At 35.7% G+C, this 24,031-nt stretch overlaps 1 protein-coding gene across 3 annotated transcripts in view; it reads left to right on the top strand.

The window, feature by feature from the left end:
• The first annotated feature begins 1,389 nt into the window (after positions 1-1,389).
• LOC149579618 (uncharacterized) overlaps positions 1,390-24,031 on the top strand; it is a 74,801-nt gene continuing 52,159 nt past the window's right edge. The window contains exons 1-3 of one of the 3 annotated variants that reach the window (XM_089786140.1): positions 1,390-1,526; positions 1,688-1,799; positions 23,324-23,644. In XM_089786140.1, coding sequence (XP_089642266.1) covers positions 1,752-1,799; positions 23,324-23,644 — 369 coding nt within the window. In that variant the 5' untranslated portion in view covers positions 1,390-1,526; positions 1,688-1,751. Of the gene's footprint in view, positions 1,536-1,586; positions 1,800-23,323; positions 23,645-24,031 lie in introns of those variants that run through there. The other 2 variants (XM_089786132.1, XM_089786137.1) reach the window with 2 other exon arrangements.

The following is a 24,031-nucleotide window of genomic DNA, read 5'->3' as shown; positions in this document are numbered from 1 at the left end:
AAAAAGATTGAAAAAGAGTTCATTTAATCAAAGACAACAATCCACGAAATGATACATACAACAAATAGGAAAAAAAAAATGACAAAAAAAAAACACAATATTTTAAAAATTTTAAAAGCCGATTCACTAGAAACAAGGGGCGCATGTGCCAAAGTTCTTGCCTTCATGATTTTATGGTTGATTGAAGTAGATTTTGGTTAAAATATAATGTATTTAATTTAATAAAATAACAAATAAATAGTAATGAAAAATATAACATTATAGTGCTAAATTAAATTAAATTACGAGTATAGTTAGTATATTATTAAATTATATAACTACAATGATGTATATTAATTAAAATAGTAAAAGAATATATAAATAAACATTATAGTATCATGCTAAATTAAAATTAGATGACATCCTAAAGAACATTTATCATACCAAAGATTTTTATCAACTAATTATACATGAGATATAGATAAAATTGTATAATTTTTAAAAAAAAGAGTTAAATTGTTTAATTTCAATTATTAAATTGTTTGATATATCTTGTTCAAGCGATAAATTCATCCAATTGTAGAAGTTGGACAATATTCTTAAGTTTAAATCTAATGTATAAAAATAAATAAACATAAATTAATTTAAAAATAACATTTATGCTTTCAAAAAACCAAACACACTTATAATAAATAAAGTTGATAATATACCAAGCTAAACAATTTGAACTTTATTAAAATTGATACAAAATTAATATTATGTATTTTAAAGTATAAATTAAAAATATCAATATAGTAAAAATTATATATGTTAAATAAATGTATAATCTAATAAAATTATATATAAAAATAAAAAATAAAAGAAAATCTATTAAAAGCATTGATTTAGATATGTAAAAATAAAAATAATTAAATTATAATTTAAACTTATTTACAAATTAAACTTAAAATAAATATGAAATTAAATTATATAAAAAATAATTTTTGAAAATTGACAATTTAAAATAGTTAAAATGTCTATATTTGATTAAATTAAAAGTGATTTTTTTCTTTAATAGAAGTGTTAGAAAAATGATTATTTAAAAAAAAAGTTTATCCACTTTTCACAAGAAAAAATAAAGTTGCAATTAATGCTTGCATTAATAAAAGTGTTGGAAAAAATAGTTGTATTTTTGTTAAAGAAAATTGAATTTTTTCATCACGAGCCAATAAAATTTTAAAAAAATTATATTTTTCAATTTAAAAAAATGCAAATTAATAAACCTTTTGCAAACATTAATATATCAATGAGATTTGAAACTTCGTTATTCCATTAGTTTCCCTTGGCAGGAACTAATAATCGATTGGGCCCGTCATTTCACGTTAATAAATAATAATGAATAAACAACCCCACGCATCCGCCCTACCACTCTTTTAAACCAGGCAAGCCCTAAAAGGGCGCCGAAAATCTTAACCCAACAATGAAAAGCCTAGAAATGTTCCACTGCTAAAATCGATAATAATTGCAGGCACATGTCACATGCACAGACGCGTGTCGGTGGCTCGACGGTGTGCCCGGTTCTTCTCCCACCCTTTTTATCTTCACAGTTTCTTGCTGTTTTACCATTTGTCTGTTCGATCGATCGATCAAGCTCTATATATGCTTCGATCATTTTGAATTTTATGTTTCTTCTAACATTGCCTTTGCTGCGGCGGTGATTTTTTTAAAGGTTAGAATCTCCGTTTCTTTACTTCAAAAGATTTATTTGCTTTCCAAGTCGCGGGTGATTCAACATGTTTGGAAATTCAAGGGACCAGAGGAGTGGCATGGGAGTGAAATGGGTAAGCTCATTGTTTTTCAAAACCCTAGATCGTTTTAAAATAAATTAAAGCAGAAATCGTTTCGGCATTTGTTTCCTTCCGTGTATGCGATATCTTCGATATTGATACCTTAAAAGATAGGGTCTCCGATTACGATGCTGTAAACAACAGGGTTTTCAATGGCCTATTAATGTACGTAGCTTGCATTTAGCTTTGTTTAGTCAAATATGAAAACCGGGTAGCTTAGCCGCTTTGTATTTGTGATAAGGTTTATTTTGAGCAGTGTTAGGGATGTCTAGTCTAAACCCGGTTAGAGTTTTTGTCAGCAAGGTTAGGAAATTGCTTTTCTGGTCATTTTGCACTTGTCATTTTACTGGTCATTATATGACATATCTGGTGGTCGATGCAGTCTTTATTGTTAGGGTTTGTTGGGCATTTACAGGAAAGCTCACATCATAGTTTTCTGAAGTTCGGTGTAAATTTTAAGCTTTCTTAAGGCAAGACTGACCTGGGAGAAGGTTAAACCAACTGAAAAGTAAATATAAAACGATACTCTAAAAAAATAACGTTTGAGATCAAATATATCCCGTCGTTTCACAGAGCTAAAATCGTTAAACGCTGAAATAGTGCTGGAAATAACTTCATGCTATGTCAGCTCCCCCTTTAGAATTTTATTTAATTGAGAATATTAACTATAGTAAATTGCAGTTAAAGTTTGTAGAAAAAATTGGAGGCAAATAACAAGAAGGTAAAATTAAAAGCAAATAAAGGAGGGAAATATTGTGCTGCACTGTGTCCTTTTTTTCAATATACAGCTGCTTCTTTTTTCCAGCCCTTCTTTCTAAAAGGTTTATTTTTGATTCTGGCAGTAGTTGCTCCAGTTAAATAGGGAAATATCTTAATTTATCCTTTTCCATTGATTAGAAATTTGCATAGGAACACTCAACTTGCTTAAACTTAAATAGAAATTGTATTTAAGCAGCAACATGGGGACTCTGATTTACTTTTTTTTAAATAACTTTTGTTAGGTTTAGTGTTTGCAATAAATTTTCTTGATCATAGATTTTTCCATGTCTAGAAGGAATTTGAATTTTGCATCCCGTCAATAAGAAGTGATTAGGACTACAGTGTGTAAATCCTAAATACAATGAAGCAAAGTATGAGAAAAATGTTCTATATAGAAAAATACTTTAGAATGGATAATTGTCATACAAGCGTGTCTTTGCATGGATGATCATTTCAAATGAAAAAGAGAGGTTTCGTTCAGGGAATGTGAGTTACTTTATTTTCACCTTCTTCATAATATAAATTTGTGGAGGGATATCTGGGTTATTCCATTATGGTGTCCTTTGAGATTTCCTCATCTTTTGGAATGAATGGTAATTAATTGAATAGCATCTTAAAAACTCTTAACTACTTGATTCAGTGATCTTCAAAGTTCAACATGAGAAATCTGTTGTAACATATACTATCTTATAATATATTATAATTAATAAAAATGTAAGCATGAAAATCTGCACGTACTTCAATAGTGTCTAAAAGACCATCAATGCTAAATTCCAAACATGATTTTTTGATGAACAAAATATTTCCAGTCACATGTTGTATGCATTGAAGATCACATTGAAGATACCAGGGATGGGGTGGGGTGAATCAGTACTTTAAACTTTTAAATTTAAATTTCACGTGGAAAATCCTTTCCGGTAAAGAACCATGACATATTGATAGCTTTCATAATGGAATGGGCACCAAACTGAGATTACTTAAGTGAGCACCAATTGATTGAGAGCACCAACACTCCTTAAAGCACCAACTCCGATCAGCTGGAGTATAAACTTTGGTTTTAGCATTAAATACAAAACTCAATAACACATTCCAGAACATACTCAGCACTCCAAACTCCATGTAACACTCATTGATCTGATACATACAGCAGCAACACTTTATTCTTCAATAACAGGAATTAACCCCGAAGTCAGTCTTCAGCAGCAATATTAGTGATAACCCATGTGAAGGACAATTTTTCAAACATCTAAAAATCCAGTTCTATTTACTCCAGCACAGAAGATAAAGAATTCTCTTTGATCTGATACATACAGCAGCAGCACTTTATTCTTCAATAACAGGAATTAACCCCGAAGTCAGTCTTCAGCAGCAATATTAGTGATAACCCATGTGAAGGACAATTTTTCAAACATCTAAAAATCCAGTTCTATTTACTCCAGCACAGAAGATAAAGAATTCTCTTTGATTAGCTAGGCTCCTAAGATTGTGTTTGACTTAATAATCATACTCGACTCAAAAACTATGTACAGCTCTAACGTCCAAACCAATTCCTTCATAGTCAATACAAAAACAAATTGCCAGTATTGACATTCAGAAATTACAAAATTGACATCTAAATGTTTGACAAACTTTAAAAACAACCTCTTCACTTAAAAACACTCGTAAACAAAAGCACACACTGCCCAGATATTGCAAGAATGCTACACTCCAAAATCATCCATCCACACATTAACTTTAAGTGAAAAATGCTGCTTTACTCGATTAATCCCTCACCACAGAATAATATCCTTCATACAAATCATATTCTTTTTAAATATTCAGCTCGACTCGATAAGACTCCCAGAAATGAAACTGCCAGCAATTGCAAGAACATTTGACTCAAAACTGCTGCACAGTAAGACTGCACATTCTTCAAAATCATACTGCTCAGTCATACCTAGAGTCGTTAATACTGCGCTGCCTGTGAGGTAAGTGCTGAAACCATGCATCAACTCTTATTGTAAGAAGAAAAAACATAGCACATGAAATAGTGGGAATGATCCTTTCTCTACAACAGGAAAATTATGCATCAACTACCCACAGGAAAATTATGCATCCACACGTTTTAATAGACAGACCAATTCATCTTGCAGGACTGCCATGACAATTAAGAAATGATCGTGCTATACAAAAAGCTGATTCCCTCAAATATGGCTAGCCATTTGCTATACTTCAGATTCCATATGTTTCGGTATGCTTCAACAAAAAGAAAATGAGTGCTCTACATTTACTTCAGAAAGGTTCTTTCGATACTAAGAAGTCTTAAATAATTCTGAAGCTGCATCACTTAAATAAGCTATCCACTCACTCATAATGTATATCACAATGGATCTGAAGACATCGTGCAAAACTTTATGAAGAATGAGTAAATAAATTGTTCCAAATAAAAGTGCAATGAATAAATAAATTGTTCCAAATAAAAGTGCAATGAATAAATAAATTGTTCCAAATAAAACTGTAATGAATAAATAAATTGTATCAAATAAAACTGCAATGAATAAATAAATAAATTGTTCCAAATAAAACTGTAATGAATAAATAAATAGTTTCAAATAAAACTGTAATGAATAAACAAATTGTATCAAATAAAACTGCAATGAATAAGTAAATAGTTTTAAATAAGACTGTCTATTTAGTACAATTTGAACCCACTGTCACAGCTCCAAAACAATTACATAGGCTAGTGTTGAAGAATCAACCTTTAAACTGTGACATGGGAATTCAGCAAGCAGATGTACTGGACAACCAACCAGCTCAAGCAGACACAACCAACCAGCTCAAGAAGACAGGTAACTCAAGAAGTGTTATGTAACTCTGAAGCCTTGCCACTTAAATAAACTACCGACCCACTCATAATCTACGTTGCAAAGGATATGCAGACATTGTAAATTTAGGAAGAATAAATAGATAAATTGTTTAAAATAAAATTGCCAATAAGTAAAATCTGAAACCACTATCGCAGCTCAAAAACAAGAGAATCAAGCCTCTATAGGCTAGTCTTGAAGAATCAACCTTCAAATTGTGACATGGCAATCCAGCAAACAGGTACACTGGACAAGCAACCAGCTGGAGCAGGCGCAAACAACCCAGCTCAAGTAGACAAAACATGCAGCTTTAGTAGGCAACAACTCAAACAAGTAACCCAATAAGTGTTATACGTTCTGAAGCTGCGTCACATAAACAAGCCTCCCACCCACTCGTAGTCTATGCCACAAAGTATCTGAAGATATTGTACAAAACCTAGGAAGAATGAATAAATACATCGTTTCAAATGAAACTGCCAATTAGTTCAATCTGAAGCCCTGCTATCACAACTCGAAAACAAGAGATCAAGCCTCTCTATATGTGCTAGTCTTGAAGAATCAACCTTCAAACTGTGACATGCAAACGGATGTACTGGACAAGGAACCAGCTCAAGCAGACACAAGCAACCAGCTCATGCAGCCACAACCAACCAGCTCAAGCAGACAAACAAGCAGTTGAAGCGTGTAACCGCTCAAACAGGTAACAGAAGTATAGTTATATAAGTCCGAAGCCTCATCACCTAAATAAGCCACCCACCCATTCATTATGTACTTTACAAAGGATCTGAAGACATTATAAACTTGAGAAGAATGAATAAATAAATTGTTTCAAATAAAAACTGCCAATAAGGATGATCTAGGTGTTAATGTTTAGCGTCAGAAGAAGCAAAACATGAATTTCTTGATACACTGAAGTTACTACTGTTTTCTATGAATCACAGAGATATAAGCATACGTATATGTATACATATACGTATGCCTACATCCCTGTTATGCTTCATGAATCATCAGTAGTGTAGATATCATATTATTGACGGACTTCATAATGGTCGGGCTTCATATTTTGGCAGGCTTCAGTACCACTTTGTATTGGGTATCAATGCATATCATGCCCTGTGATTATCGGGTGTTTATTCATATTATGCCTTGATTTATTATCGGGTGTATATCATACCTTGATTAGTTATCGGGCAGGCTTGGTTATTGTTTAACTAACATGCCTACGAAGAGGCATGGGCCACGTAGAGACATGACTCTTCGGAGTCATATCTCTCACCACTATATATATATGTGTTAAGCTGCCGCAGTGAAACTATCTATCTCAAGGTATCCGAGTACCTGCAGTCAGCAACAGTGTTATATATAAGCATCATTCTGTTATCATCATTGTTTTGTTCTACAGCACTTCATTGTTATAATTACTGCTGAAGGAGAAGAATAAATAAATATATTACCAAGATCGCTGTCATAAAAGAGCAAAAATATTCTGCAAATTTCAAGTAAGATATTCTCTGCAAGAATTTATTTGTAATTGTTTTTATCTATCAGAGATCCACTATACTTAACATGGTATCAGAGCTGTACTGATAGGAAAACTTTTACAAGATACTTATTCTAAACTGATTTCAAAAGTTAAAGGAAGAAATTTCATATTCTGCAATTTTCAAGTAAGATATTCTCTGCAAGAATTTATTTGTAATTGTTTTTATCTATCAGAGATCCACTATACTTAACATGGTATCAGAGCTGTATTGATAGGAAAACTTTTACAAGATACTTATTTTAAACTGATTTCAAACTTCTCATCTTGGAAAATCAGATTATTAATAGTACTAAGATGGAATTAGAAAATTACATTGAATCAAATTTACCTATGCCTGAAAATGAATCCGAGAAAGTAACATGGAAAAGGCACAATAATAAAGCGATGAAAATCATCATAGACTCAGTAAATGATCATATACTTCCATCTATAGCTAATCTTAAAACTGCATTTGAAATGTTCTCCTCCATTCAAAATACATTTGAAATTAACAATACAAGTAGATTATTAACTTTAAAACAAGATTTACTTTACATAAAAATGAAAAGTGGAGAATCCATAACCGCTTACTTCTTAAGAATTACTGAATTAAAGGATCAATTTGCAACTATGCAAAGCCAAGTGGATGATAAGGAACTAAGCATGATTGCTCTTAGAGGTCTTCCACAGTCATGGGAAACTTTCATACGAGGTTTAAGGTCACGACTCGAACTTCCAAAATTTGATCAACTAAAGAATGAATGCACTCAAGAGGAGTCTAGACTAGCTTTCAGAGCTCTAAGTTCAAATCAAGAGGGAGACATTCAAGCATTATACACCAAATCAAATAAGAAAAGAAAGTTTAAGAGTAACAAGAAAGATTTCAACAAAAATCACAAATCTCACAAACATTGTGACTTATCCAAAGTTAGATGTTTTAAATGTGATAAACTTGGTCACTCCTATTATGTATGTCTAGAAAAGCAAAAAATTCAAGTAGCTTTAGTAGAAGTTAAAGAAGAAAATAATGAGAAAATGGATAAAGAAAATTATGCATTCCTCGTAGCTCTCTTAAGCGAATTAAGCACTAATCACAATACTTGGATCATAGATAGTGGAGCTTCTCGTCATATCACTAGATTTAAGGATAAGTTTGAAACCTTCTCAAAACATGAGTTAGAAGAAGTAACTATTGGAGATAATTGCTTTCACCCTATTAAAGGAATTGACTCTTGTTCTATTCAACTGAATTTTGGAATCACACTTAAACTCAAGAATGTCCTATATGTACCAAGGATCAAAAGAAATCTTGTCTCCATCTCCGGACTTTTTGATTAAGGGTATAAAATTGCATTTCAAGAAGATAGAGTTTTATTTTGGACTAAGAACTCATCTATTAAGAAAGCCATCTCCATTGGAGTCAGAGATGGAAGTCTTTATAAGCTTTGTAATAATCAAAATCTTAATTTAAACTTAACCCTTAGTAATGATAAGTCAAATTTCTTTGAAATTTGGCATAAGAGACTAGCTTATCTTAACTTTCGAGCCTTATCATCTATAGGTAGAGTTGTAAAAGGTCTACCTAATCTGAAAGCAGAGCATTCAAGTATTTGTAAAGGGTGTGCTTTAGGTAAAAATGCTAAACATTCCTTTCCCAAAAGTGATTATAAATCTAACTCCATTCTTGAATTGATTCATACAGATCTTTGTGGTCCTATGTCAGTTCCCTCTCTTAATAGATGTCTTTTCTATATAATTCTCATTGATGATTACTCTAGGAGAACCTGGATCTATTTTCTGAAACAAAAGGAGTCATTTGAGGTCTTATCCAAGTTTAAAGAGTTTAAAGCCTTAGTTGAAAATCAATCAGGTCAAAAAATCAAAACCCTAAGGTCTGACAATGAAGGTGAGTACACATTTGATATCTTTAAAAACTTTTGTATTTCTGTTGGGATTAAGAGGGAGTTTTTTGTACCTTATAATCCTCAATAGAATGGAATAGCTGAAAGAAAAAATAGATCTATTGTTGAATCAGCCAGAGCCATGTTACATGATCAAAATCTTCATTACTCATTTTGGGCTGAAGCATCTAATACTGCTGTCTACATTCAAAATCGATGCCCTCACTCCATATTAGAAAATACCACTCCAAAAGAAGTATTTATAGGCATTATCAGATTTAAGCCACCTGAGAATATTCGGATGTCCAGTCTATATTCACATACTAAAAGAGAAAAGAACTAAATTGGAGCCTTCCGGGAAAAAGGAAATATTCGTTGGATATAGTGAAACTACAAAAGGATACAGGATCTACATTCCTAGGGAAAGGACAATTGAAATTAGTAGAGATGTAATATTTGAAGAAGACAACCTTTAAAATTTCTAGTAATAGCGATGAATCCATTTCAAAAGATCAACTTACAAAAATTGAGAGGGAGGAGAATTTTGACTTCTCTTCTATGTCTAATCATACAGAACCTGAAAACATCAACAATATCAATAAGAAGAGACCCTTTTGGATTAAAAAAATGTTAGCGGAAAATCAAGTTGAATCAAATGAAGTAATTTAGAAAAGCAAAAGGACCGGAAATCAATTTTCTTATATTGCATTACTATCTGAACTCATAAAATTTGAACCTACTAATGTTGAATAAACACTTTCACATCAATCTTCGAAGGAAGCAATGATTGAGGAATATAACTCTATATTGAAAAATGATGTATGGGAGGTGGTACCTAGACCTAAGAACAAATCAGTTGTTTCTTCCAAATGGTTGTTCAAGATTAAACATGTTGTAAATGATAGTATCGAAAAATACAAGGCAAGATTTGTGGCCCAAGGTTTCTTTCAGAAAGAAGGTATTGATTATGAAGAAACCTTTGCCCTTATTGTCAGGTACACTTCAGTCAAAACAATCCTAGCAATTGTAGCATCCAGAGGATGGAAAGTACATTAGATGGATGTCAAAACAACATTTTTCAATGGTAAGATTGAAGAAGTAGTTTACATTGAACAACCAGAAGGGTTCAATACTTATGAATGCAAGACTCATGTTTGTAAATTAAAGAAAGCACTTTATGGACTCAAACAGGTACTTAGAGCCTGGTATGAAAGAATAGAAAATCACCTACTGAAATTGGGATATGCCAAAAATGAAGCTGACCCAAACTTATACTTCAAAACTGAAGGTGATGATATGGTTATTCTTGTATTATACGTTGATGATTTGCTAATTACAGGTGAGGAACATCTCATAAAGAAATGTAAGCAAGAACTGCAAAATTTGAAATGGACTTAGGGTTACTTCACTACTTTCTGGGATGAGAAATCTGGCAGCAAGACAATTGTATTATATTAAACCAAGGAAAATTTGCAATTGATATCTTAACCAAATTTGGAATGATGGAATGTAAACCCGCTGCTACCCCTATGAAAATAAATCTATACCAACTAAAAGATGATATGAACGACTCTAAGGCTGCAGATCCTACTTACTATAGACAAATTATTGGATCTCTGATGTATTTGGTTAATACTCATCCGGACATATGCTATGCAACTCACACCTTGAGTCAGTTTATGTGTGCTCCTAAATATCTGAAGGGTACTATTGATATATTAAGCTGTCTCACACAGGTTAATACATTTACATGTAGCTAAATACATATTGATATATTTGAAGGGTACTATTGGAATGGGAATCAAATATGACAAAATCAACCTTGAACTACTTGGATATTCAGATTCTGATTGGGTTGGAAGTTCCATTGAGCGAAAGAGTACTTCAGGATATTGTTTCAGTCTTGGATTTGGTATGATTTCTTGGTCTAGTCGGAAACAAACTTCAGTAGCATTAAGTTCCACCGAAGCTGAGTACATTGCGTCTTCCTTGGGTGTTAGAGAAGCAATATGGCTATGAAAATTGCTTTCAGATATCTTCAAAAGATCTTTTAAGCCCACTGTGATTTATTGTGATAATCAAAGCTGTATTAAGCTTTCTTCTAATCCAATATTTCACAACCGTGCCAAACATATTGAAATTCCATTTCATTATATTAGAGATATGGTTAATCGAGGAGTTATTCAATTGGAATACATATGTACAAATGATTAAAGATATCCTTACCAAGCTTCTTGCCAAAGTGAAACTGAAATACTTCAGAGAAAAACTTGGTATGATTAATTGTAATGACAAATTTTTGAAATAAAATATTTATTTCATTTGAGTTTATGTTTCTATTGGTTACCTAATAGTATTTGATATGTAATGAAAGGTGACGATCTTTCATAGACATGGTCATTTATAGAGAATTATTTACAAGGTGACGATCTTGTAAATAATAAATATTTTATGCGCATCTCTAGACATTGCTTAAGTGCAAGTAGAGATTATATGTGCATCTCTAGACATTGCTCAAATGCAAGTAGAGATTATTTGGGCTTCTCTAGACATTGCTTAAGTGTAAGTAGAGATTATTTGAACTTCTCTAGACATTGCTTAAGTGCAAGTAGAGATTATATGTGCTATCTCTAGACATTGCTTAAGTGCAAGTAGAGATCATTTACTGTTTATATTGTGTTGCTTATATGATGATTCTGACTTAATTAATGTTTTACTTCTTCTTAGCTAAAGAGGGAGTGTTAATGTTTAGCGTTAGAAGAAGCAAAACATGAATTTCTTGATACACTGAAGTTACTATTGTTTTCTATGAATCACAGAGATATAAGCATATGTATATGTATACATATTAATATATGTATACGTATACGTATGCCTACATCCCTGTTATGCTTCATGAATCATCGACAGTGTAGAGATCATATTATTGACTGACTTCATAATGGTCGGGCTTCATATTTTGGCAGACTTCAATACCATGCTTTGTATTGGGTATCAATGCATATCATGCCCTGTGATTATCGGGTGTTTATTCTTATTATGCCTTGATTTATTATCGGGTGTATATCGTGCCTTGATTAGTTATCGGGCAGGCTTGGTTATTGTTTAACTAACATGCCTCCGAAGAGGCATGTCTCTACGTGGCCCTTGACTCTTCGGAGTCATATCTCTCACCACTATATATATGTGTTAAGCTACCGCAGTGAAAGTATCAATCTCAAGGCATCTGAGTACTTGCAGTCAGCAACAATGTTATCTATAAGCATCATTTTGTTATCATCATTGTTTTGTTCTATAACACTTCATGGCTATAATTACTGCTGAAGGAGAAAAATAAATAAATATATTACCAAGATCGCTGTCATAGAAGAGCAAAGATATTCTGCAATTTTCAAGTAAGATATTCTTTGCAAGAATTTATTTGTAATTATTTTTATCTATCAGAGATCCACTATACTTAACACTAGGATCTGAAGACATTTTAAACTTAGGAAGAATGAACAAATAAATTGTTTCAAATAAAAACTTCCAAGAAGTACAATCTGAAGCTACTCTTGCAGCTCAAAAACAAGAGAATTGGGCCTCTTTATATAGGCTAGTCTTGAAGAATCTACCTTCAATCTTGTGACATGGCACCCTAGCAAACACAACCAACCAGCTCAAGCAGACAAACATGCAGCTTAAGCATGCAACCTCTAGAACAGGTAACCCAAGAAGTGTTATACGAGTTTGAAGCTACGCTACTTAAATAAGCCACCTATTCTCTCATAATCTACATAACTCACTCTTTCATAAACATCGCAAAGGATTTGAAGACATTGTACAAAACTTAGGAAAAATGAATAAATAATTTTTTAAAAATCAAACTGCTAATTAGTGCAATTTGAAGCCACTAGCACAGGTCAAAAAACAAGAGAATCAAGCCTCTTCACATGTATTGAAGATTCAACCTTCTTATTGTGACAAGGCAATCCACTAAACAAGTGTACTAGAACACCAACAAGCTCAAGTGGACAAGCATGCATCTTAAGCACACATCTGCTTAAACAAATAATCAAGTAGCTTAACCAAACAACTAAGTTGTTCAAACACACAACCAAGTATTTGATGGAGATCTGATGAATAATCACCAGCTTGATATACACTTCATTCCTCATTTCTGTCATAGTTACCTGTTACCTCGAGTAATCCCTAAGTTGCCGATTCAGGTTCGCGGACAGATTTGGGTTTGAACTCGGGGTTGTGGGTTTGGGCAATTTGTTCTCCATTTGGGTTTGTGGGTGGGTTTGTCAATGTATATACACACACACACACACACACACAAAAAGAAGAAGAAGATAAATGTACTGAATTGCAAAACTAAGTCATATCATAGTATGAATATATGTTGCTTGATCATTGATCAATGACAAATGTCAAAGATAAACATTAAATACTTGCTCATTAATCTATGTTCATTACTGTAAAGAAAATCATACATTGAATTATTAAATTACAAAGTGAAATTTCAAAACATAGACAGGTTCATCCAATAATAAAGTTTGAAACATAATGATAAATGACAGGTTTTTAATAGTTTATCAATGATCGTAGCATCAAATGTCCTTCAAGGGTCAAATGGGTCATTAAAAAAGGAGTGATCAATGACTTTGTCCTAGGCTGCAACTATATCTAGATTCTCATCATTGGAACCCAAATCGGTTCCACTAGCTCTAGATGCTGCCATATCATCCTTCAGCTCCTCAACATCTAGCAAGGTAATTCTAGCTAGATCTTGGACGGTCATTTCCATGTTAGCAAACTCAAGTTATACACCCACAACTTCTCTAGCTCCTCCTTGTATTTTGGATACTTGCATGATAGGAGGCACTAGTTGTTGTGAATATATACCAAGCCCTCTGCTTTTTTGGAACCCAACTGGTTATGCTTCACCGAGTGGATAAAGGAGTATCTACTCCAATTTTTCTTAGGAGCAGAAGAGCTCGCAATCTAGAGAGACAATTGACACAATTTAAAAAAATTAGAAATTGTAATACAATAGGAATTTAACAACGCTAATTCTACAAGCTAAGTGGCCATACAAAAAGGGAAAACAAAACTTAAATGCTTACTTGTGATAGGATCTTAATGGCAAGAGGTTGGAGGTACATGTAATCTTGCCCATTTAGGTATCACCATCCAATGACTTCCATTCTACTTTGGTCATTGATTGCATCTAAGTTTGCATTTTTTCGCGCTTCAAACTTTGCATTTTTTCCTGAGACAAACTTTGCAAACTCTCTCTAGCATTCGATACCAACTCGGGATTGCTAAAGAGCCTGCTCAATGCTTTCATATACCCACTAACAATGTGAAGATCTTTGTATGGTGACATTCTACTAGGAATAACAAGTATTTCACTGCTATAATACCTGGGAGAAAGTGCATATGCCAAGAGGTGTAAAGGTGTAGTCATCTTGTTCCAACAATGTAGAACAACCCCACCTTTTTGTACAAGGTGTCCTTAGGATTCTGCTCTTTCCTATAAATGACTTAGGATGTCAAATGATGTTCATATAAATTATCTTGATGCAGTGTTAATTAAAATTATAAATCAAATCTCTCGATAAACAAGGATAAAGTATTGTATAAAAATTTAAACTTACTGTTTTCACTTTTTCTAGCATGGGGTCCATGACAAAATAGATGTCCCCCATACAAGGCTCATTAGTGTTGGCAAATCGAAGCATAAACATGATGGACTCAGCGAAATGTTATACAAAATCCATTGACCCCACCAATTATCATCTAAGATTATTGCCTTCATCTTTCGAGTCTTTGTTGTATTTGATTGCTTCCATACACTCTTTTGGTTGCTAATAACCATTTGGGACAATGCATCAATGCACATCTTTCACCCTCACATGTCGTCTAAGGATGACTGTGTGAAGCAAACTAAGTTTCAACAATCTATTGCCATGTTATTTGTAAGTTAATAACAAATTTCAAAAATATATACAACACAGAAAAACATATTATTCAATTATGTGAAGTTGGACACAAAATGATAAATAAAACTAAATAATGTTTGAAGTTTACCTTCAATAATTCCAAGTGTTTTAAAAGTTTCGAAAATTGCTTCTGACATATGGTGGTTTGTCACAAACATTTGGATCTCTTCACCCTCCTCATGCACTTTTTTCACCCATTTAATTTGGATGCCAATTGCTTTCATCACCGAGTTCAAGTAGTGAACGATGCACGGTGTCCAAAAGATATGATTATATTGTGTTTCTTCCAAGGCACATGCAGCCATACAAACTTTAGCATTGTCTGTTACTACTTGGACAACATTGTCAACTCCCACGGACTCAATGGATTCAATGAGAATTTAAGCAATAAAATTTGTATCCTTTACCTGCCCTTCACAATCAACCGCCTTCAAAAACATTGGCCCCCTTATGGAAGACAACAATCACAATTATTAATGGATGGTTTTTGCAATTTTCCCATCCATTAGAGACAATAGTCACCCCTTTTGGACCCAAAGATCTCTTATTGGTAGGAGGGTGTTTACATTCTTTCTCTCACTATGCAATAAGGTGGTTCTCTTCTTTTCATATTCAGGAGCTCGACAACCACGAGGTGCTTCATTTATTGCTTACACCATCTCTCTCCAACAAGGTGATCTCACTAGATTGAATGAAAAACCATTCATATAGAGGTAATGCCTAACCTTTACATCAGCAATTTCTCTCAATTAATTTTGAAATGCCCTATCTAATGGGCCTTTCTTGGGGGTGGTGATTTGGGGGTGTTTCTACTTCTTCATCCGTAGAAGGGATAGGCAAGAAGGGATGATGCTTGGTGGTTGTTTAAGAGGGTGGTGTTGGTGGTTTGTGCTTTGATTTTTCTTATTTCGTCCTTGACACTAACCTATTAGTATCTTGTTATTCTTTTAAAATGGCTGCTATTTGAGTAATTGGCAACCCCTTTTTATCTCCTTTTGTGATTAAATGATGTTTAACTCGGTAAACGGAGCTTCTATTATTACGAGGTAATTGGTAAATACTTGCTTATTAATAACAGAGACCGAAAGGTCAATTTATACAAAAGGAAGAGACGATGTTTCCTTAGGAAACGATCGTAAAGAATAGAAACATTCTATTCCAGAGAAAGCAAAAAACGAAAGCAAACTAAAGCTAAAGATATTTACAAGATAACCATTAACTAATAATAGACGTCTTATCTATTATTGTAATACCCTCCCTTAATGGTTAATCTATTTAACACACCAAGCTGTCCTCTGAATTTGACAAACTTATCAGGACCAAGAGGCTTGGTGAGAATGTCTGCAGTCTGATCTGAGGTAGGAACATACTGCAGATCTATAGTCCTGTCTTCAACCAGCTGTCGTATGTAATGACAATGAACATCCACATGCTTGGTTCGTTCATGGAAGACTGGATTCCGTGCTAACTTGATAATGCCTTCGTTATCAACAAACAGAGTAGTCGGTCCTGTTGGTGACATCTGCATATCCCCAAGCATCCGACGAAGCCAGACAACTTCACATCCTGCCTTAACAGTCCCTCTATATGCAGCCTCTGTAGAAGAGAGAGAAACTGCCTGCTGCTTCTTGCTGGTCCATGTGACTGCACCGGATCCCAAACTGAACACATATCCAGATGTTGACTTTTATCATCAACAGAGCCTGCCCAATCTGAATCTGTGAACCCACTGAGTTTAGGATTAGAACTCCGAGAATACAGAAGTCCATAATCAGAAGTGCCCTTCACATAACGAAGCACACGCTTCACTGCCATCCAATGATCAGCCTTAGGAGCTGTCATAAAGCGTGAAATACAGCTGACTGCGAAGCTGATATCAGGCCTAGTAGCAGATAGTTAGATGAGGCTGCCTACTAGTTGCCTATACGTAGTATCATCAACGGAAGGAGAATCAGACTTGGCTAATAACTTGAGACCTTTCTCCATAGGTGTAGATGCAGGTTTGCAATCCTGCATTCGGAATTTGTCTAACAAGGCTCTGGCATATTTGGACCGAGAGATGAATATACTAGAAGACTATTGCCAAACTTCAACACCTAAGCAATAATGCATGAGCCCAAGGTCAGTCATATCAAAAGACTGGCATAAGTGTTGTTTGATTCCCTGAATCAAAGATGCCGAACTGCCAGTGATGATCAGATCATCCACATAGATAACCAGAAGGATGATGTCACTGTCAGTAGTCTTGATGTACAGATTTGAGTCTGAAGAACTCCTCTTGAAGCCTTGATCACTGAGGTACGTATCAATCTTGATGTACCATGCCCGAGGGGCCTGCTTCAAACCATAGAGAGCTTTTACCAATCTGAGAACCTGATGGTCTTTACCAGCAACCTTGAAACCAGGAGGCTGCGTCATGTAGACCTCTTCATGGAGATCACCATTCAGGAAAGCACTCTTTACGTCCATCTGATGGACCTTCCAGCCAAACTGTGCTGCCATGGCTAGGACTAATCTGATGGTGCTCATCTTTGCAGTAGGAGCAAAGGTCTCCTCATAATCAATGCCCTGACGCTGAGAAAAGCCCTTTGCCACTAAACGAGCTTTGTACTTATCCAAAGTACCATCTGATTTGTATTTGATTTTGTAGACCCATTTGCAGCTAATGGGTTTCTTCCCTGGGGGAAGATCAGAAAGGACCCAAGTGTTGTTCTTCAGCAGGCTCTGGTGTTCAGATTGCATGGCCTGTTCCCACTCTGGAATTCCTTTAGCCTCGGAATATGTTTGAGGTTCAAACACACTGTGAATGTTGGCCATAAGAGCAAAGTTAACAGAATCTATAGTTTTGCTCTTTTTTCGAGTAGTTCTCCCATCAATGAGCTCATCATAATGAAGATCAGCAAGTGTCTTAGCCCACCACTTAGGCCGGAGAGGAGAATGACCAACAATAGTACTAGGAGATGCTTGATCAACAGGATCCTGATCAGAAGAATCTGGATCAAACTCAGGTGAAGCATCTTCAAAACGAGGTGATCCTGCAGGAGAAGCCGGAGGTGGCTGTACAGGTATCACTGGCAGGACTGGAGCTGTAAGAGCTACTGGAGCCCTCCCATCAGGTGGACCTAATGGAAGCCGAACTCCCAAATCATGAACTTGCATAGGCTGGTCTGCTGGATCAGGAACAGGAGAAACAGGCATGAATGATCCTCGCTGTTCATCAAAGACTACATCGCGGCTGTATATGAGATGAGATGTCTCAACATCAATAAGGCGGTAGGCTTTGTGAAGACTGCTATCTCCAGCAAGCATCAGTTTCTGACTCTTGGCATCCAACTTGGTGCGTCAAGCATCAGGGATCCAAACAAAAGCAAGAGAGCCAAAAACCTTCAGGTGACTGATTCTGGGCTTGCGACCTGACCAAGCCTCTTCCGGAGTTTTATCGTTGACCGCCACTGTGGGTGACCGGTTCAACAGATAAACTGCTGTGTTAACTGCTTCTGCCCAAAAACGCTTCGGAACATGTCTGTGTTCGAGCATGGAACGAGCCATCTCGGTGATTGTCCTGTTCCGACGTTCAACTACACTGTTCTGTTGTGGCGTGTGGGGTGTGGTGAACTGGCGTTGGATGCCATGTGTATCCAAGAAGCTAGAGAAAACATTAGAACAAAATTCCCCCCCATTGTCTGATCTAAGAGTAATAATAGATTTCCCAGACTCTTTTTCAACTAAGGGTTTAAACTTCTGAAATACAATAAATGCATCGGATTTCTTTTTAAGGAAATACACCCACATTTTTCTACTGAAATCATCTACAAACAACAGAAAATACCTGTACCCAAGAACAGAAGGAGTGGCCATAGGGCCGCAGATATCAGCATGAACAAGCTGAAGTACTTGAGAAGCTCGCCAAGAATTGCCACTGGGGAAAGGTGTGCGATGTTGCTTCCCAGCGTGACATGTGTCACAAACTCCAAGGTGTTGGGTTTGAATCTCTGGCAAACCAAGAACAAGCTCATCCCGAGCAAGTTGTGAGAGATAATGCACATTTAAGTGCCCATATCGCTGATGCCAAAGTGTGCTGATGGAAGATCGCCGAGCAGCCATAGCTAAGTCCTGAGAATCACCAGAATCAGTAAGTCTGAAAAGACCATGATCCTCAAGACCAACTGCAACAGTAGACTTAGTTGCCCGATCAGTGATGGTGCACTGATGTGAACTGAAGGTGACTGCCAAGTGTGGAGAATGTCGCAGCAACTGACTGACCGAGAGTAGATTTAGTTCCATCCCTGGAACATAGTACACATCAAGGAATATGAGCTTCCTCCCAACAGACTGAATTTGAATGTTGCCTTTACCAACAACCGTGTACTCTTCTCTACCACCAAAGATAACAGAATCTGAATAAGGTTGGTAGTCAGTAAACCAGTCTCTGCGGTGAGTGAAATGTCGAGAGGCACTTGAATCAATGTACCAGGCAGATGACTGTACATGATCTGCGGGTCTTTTAGCCACGAAGGCATAAAAGGCAGATTCCACCTGCTCAGTGTGCTCTGCACTGTTCGCTTTGGGTTGCGAACCTAATTGCTTAGACTGGGCAGCTAAGCGTTTCCGACATGCAACCTTCATGTGACCATACTTGTGGCAATAGTTGCATTGAATGTTCTTTTTGGTACCATCGGATGCTGGAGCAGAAGACTTCTGCTGAGATGGTTGTTGAAACTTGCCCTTATCCTTCTGAAAGGATTTCGCAGCAAAGGCTTGCTCAGTGGAGGTGGAACTGGAGCTGCTACCGAACTGTTGTTTCCACCGATCTTGCTGAAGTAGCAGGGTGCAGAGATCAGTGAACTTTAGATCAACACCAGTAGATGTGATGTTGAGAGTCTCGATAAAATGCTCATAGGAATTTGGTAAACTCCGAAGAGTGATTACCACAATATCCTCTTCCTCCATCTTGCGACCGATGGCAAGTAACTGATCACGGATTTCCTGAATCCGATTCAGGTGTGCCTGGAGCGAGGTGCGCTCATCCATGACAATAGAAAACAGAGTGTTTTTCAGAAAGAAGGCTCTGCTCTTGTCGGAAGTCTCATGAAGACTTTTTAGATGTGTCCAAATTTCGGCCGCTGTCTTGCCGAATGGAATCTGAGAAAGCTGGTCATTAGCTACGGAGAGTTTGAGAAGCATTACTGCCTCTCGATTATTCAGATCCCATGTATCTTGATCAGGACCTGGAGAAGTCGGACGCTGCGTAACACCCAAAACAAGTTGATCAGTGTTTCGATATTCGAAGATTGCAATGATGCGTTGCTTCCAGGTTCCATAATTGTGACCATTGAATTTGGAATTATGCTCGAGCAGAATATTTGTCAGAGATGCCATGGCACGTTTTTCAATGAAAAATTGTGAAAATTTGTGAAGGCACGTTCTTCGAGTCAAAAATACGGAAGACCCAGAAGAATCAGAGAATGACCCAAAAGAGAGCTCGAAAAACCCAGAAGGAATCTGCTGTCGTTTTTTGAATCCGCTGGCTCAAAAATTGAGGCACCTAGAAAAAATGGACGACAACCCAGTTGAGCTCTCGAAAAACCCACCAAGAATCTGCAAACAAAAAATTTTTTCGACCCCAAAAATTAGGGTTTCGGAAAAAAACGGCCCTAGCTGAAAAAAGCTTGAAAAAACTTCAGATTTCTTGATGAAAAATGGTCGAATCTGCTTCCCAGAGCACGATGACAAACTGAGACGGCTAAGAGCATGAAAATTTGATATAGAAACATGCAGATTTTCACCCCAAAAACGCGAGTCTCCAAAAAATGGCCACGATTTCCATGCGATTTGCAGACCCATAATTCGGGAATTTCTCCGAGCAGAAAAACCCTAGGTGGGTTTTGGAGAAATTAGCTGAAATAATTTTGGAAAAATTTAAACAAATAATTTCAAGAAGAAATTATAATTTTTTCCGAAAAAATTTAAGTATTTAGCTCTGATACCATATTACGAGGTAATTGGTAAATACTTGCTTATTAATAACAGAGACCGAAAGGTCAATTTATACAAAAGGAAGAGACGATGTTTCCTTAGGAAACGATCGTAAAGAATAGAAACATTCTATTCTAGAGAAAGCAAAAAACGAAAGCAAACTAAAGCTAAAGATATTTACAAGATAACCATTAACTAATAATAGATGTCTTATCTATTATTGTAATATCTATATTTGGTTTGCAAAAAATGCATTTCCATATATACACCCCTCGACCTCTCTCCCTCCAACACAATGTTCAATTATTATTGTATACTTCCACAAAGGAGAACTTCTATTAATTTTAAATTTTAAAGAAGAGTGCCAGGAAATGCTTTAGAAGCTATAAATTAAGGAACTCTAGTTGCAATGGGACTAGTTGTTACTGCAAGCCAAGGTTCTGCCTGCAAGGATTGGTTCTTGTGTTCCGTTTTATTGGCAAAAGTGGCTTTGAAAATTTTCTGGTGCGCAAGTGTAGGAGCTGGAGGAATCTTTAAGCTTAGGTTCCTTGCATTATTGGTTGGTCTCTCTGAAATCTTAGGGGCCTTGTCCTGTGCCTCGAGTCATGCAGAATCTACAATTGTATTGATCATTTCTTGCACAAAAGGCAATTGGAGAGGTAATTTTAGCATCTCTTCCTATGATTTAACGAATTTGCTTTGCTGTTTTGGGTACCTCTGTTCCTATCTCATTTCAATGCACGCTACTAGTGATTGGAACCATGAAAGGAGCAGAGGGAGAGATATGTCCGGGGATTAGGCTTCCTGTGAAAATGTCTGTGTGTGTCCTTGTTTATGTTCAGATCTTATCAAACATTAAAACTGGTTTTGATTAATGCTGACATAAACCCCAATTGCTTCCCTATTGTTTTTTTTTGCTTGGTACAAAGTTAAAGTGGGAAATTTGTATAATAAAAAAACATATATACATGGTTTTAATTACATCACAACAGCATATGTTGTTTTGCTGTCAAAAAAGGCAGAGAAAAACCACAACAATATCTGCATGATGGAGCCCCCGGTGCTTACTAATTACAGAAATTGTTTACCCTTCACTAAATCCCTTTACAAAAATCCTAGAAATGGAGGTCTAAGACTCTAAACACATTTAGAAACAATCAAAACAGACTATATCTGTTATATTACCCAGATTCTATATACCGGCAACCACTATCAGACGTCTTCGAAGAAGTCACCATGTAGCACAGTGTAGACAAAGTGGAATACCCAGTTTAGATTGTCAACCGCATAAATGGCTTTGAGTTACCTCAGAAAATTACAACCCACTGTGCCCCAGTTGCAGTGGTGGCCGATCTCCCTCCCGTCTAAGTTCAGAATGAAAGACTGTTTAGGAACCACTGCTCCAGGAATTAGCAGCCTCGGAATGTCCTTTGACCAAGGGGTTCCCACCCCAATCTCACGTCTCACCACAATATCCATGTCATTGAGCAGAATCTCCAGTACAAAGATTTTTGCATCAGTACCAAGGCATCAAGCTTAGTTCCTCCCAGGTCCAATAGAGGAGCCAAAACTCTTGATGAAAAATCCAAATTTGCCAGGTAGCAGTCATTATTGGTCAAGATTTTTTTTTCCAACATCATTTTTATCGAATTTATACTGACTTTCCTATTATTGTTTAATGTTTATTATAATGTTTAAAAAAAATACTTATTTCGGTTTGTCAGGCACTTTCAATGTCTCCCCATTTGACAGTTGTCTACAAATGAATGGGTTTATTATAATGGCTCTGTTGTTCACTTGTTCAAGAAGTCTATTTTTGAGAATCAAGTTCTAAACCAAAGGATGTTTACCACTTAGCTCCTGAAATGGTTATAGATTCTTACTAGCGATAAGTTTTAGAGGTTTTAGTTTGGTTGCTCCCAAACATAGCTGTGGAAGAATTGGGCTATCTTTTCTCACTTCAGCCAGTTGTTGTACATGAACACATTCATGTGGAAAATAAGTGGTTAATGCCATTATAAACTGGTTTTTCTACTACATGCATAAGTGGTAATTGCTTTAGATTTTGGAAGGTATTGTACAGCTTTCTGTTTTACTTTTTTGAGGTATGTCATTGGTGTGAACGCATTCATGTGAAAAACAAGTGGTTAATGCCATTATAAATTGAATTTTCTATTACATGCATACATGGTAATTGCATTAGATTATGGAAGATATTGTAGTGGTTTCTCTTTTACTTTTTTGAGGTATGTTTGTTCCCCTTATGATAAGGGGTGCACAATGGTATGTTTATTCAATTTAAAATTTTTGTTACATGCATAATTGATTATTATATTGTATGATATTTTTAGAAGTACTTTATTGTAAGGCAAGAGTTGCATATGTACAATTTTTTTTTTTCATAGTTCTGGATAGGTATCTAGCTGGGATTCAGTGGAAAATTATCTTCTTTTAGAGTATTTAATTTTGTTCACCCTGAGTTGTAGGCATAAAGCAACCTGCGAGATAACATTTGACAATTTTGCAGGGAACATCTTTTGCAAAGGACAGAGTACAAGGCCCTCGATATGATGAAAAGGGTCATATTTTTGGAGTTCAGAAAATGGAACACGATGAACTTCAGAACTCTCGTAATCTTTGGGTTGGCAATGTATCTCAGCATGTCACTGAAACTGTGTTGGCAGAACAATTCTCTAGATTTGGGGAAGTAGAAAGTATAACTATCTATTCATCCCGCAACTATGCCTTCGTAAACTTCAGGAAAGAAGAGGATGCAGTTATTGCAAAGAGAAGCCTTCAAGGGTTGGTCCTCGGTGGTCTGGCTCTAAGGATAGAGTTTGCAAAGGGGGTCAGTGTTGAACTTTTTGCCTTAACTTAAATGTACTTTGTTTTTCCCCCACGGGTTTAATAAATTCCCATTGTCAACTAGTCTTTCTTGTAGCTTTTTATCATTTGGATGAAATATTATTGTTCTACTGGGTTGATAATGCAAACATGCATTTGAAAGCCCAAATATACTAAATCTGTACTCAACTCACAAACAAACATCCATGCATTCTTGACGATTGAATAAATCTGAACTCAACTCGCAAACAATCATCCATGCATTTTTGACGATGATAATATTCCTTCACATGCAGCATATATTTTACACTGCATTTTTAGAACTGACTACAACATTTAATAAGATCCTAGAAACAATCCAATTAATAGGATAAGATATATTTTCATTGAA

This window comes from Cupressus sempervirens, chromosome 1, assembly GCF_028749045.1.
Source record: "Cupressus sempervirens isolate cs-2001-9-10 chromosome 1, ASM2874904v1, whole genome shotgun sequence".
Taxonomy (NCBI): domain Eukaryota; kingdom Viridiplantae; phylum Streptophyta; class Pinopsida; order Cupressales; family Cupressaceae; genus Cupressus; species Cupressus sempervirens.
Note: the sequence above shows the minus strand (reverse complement) of the source record. Positions and strands in the feature narration are given on the sequence as shown.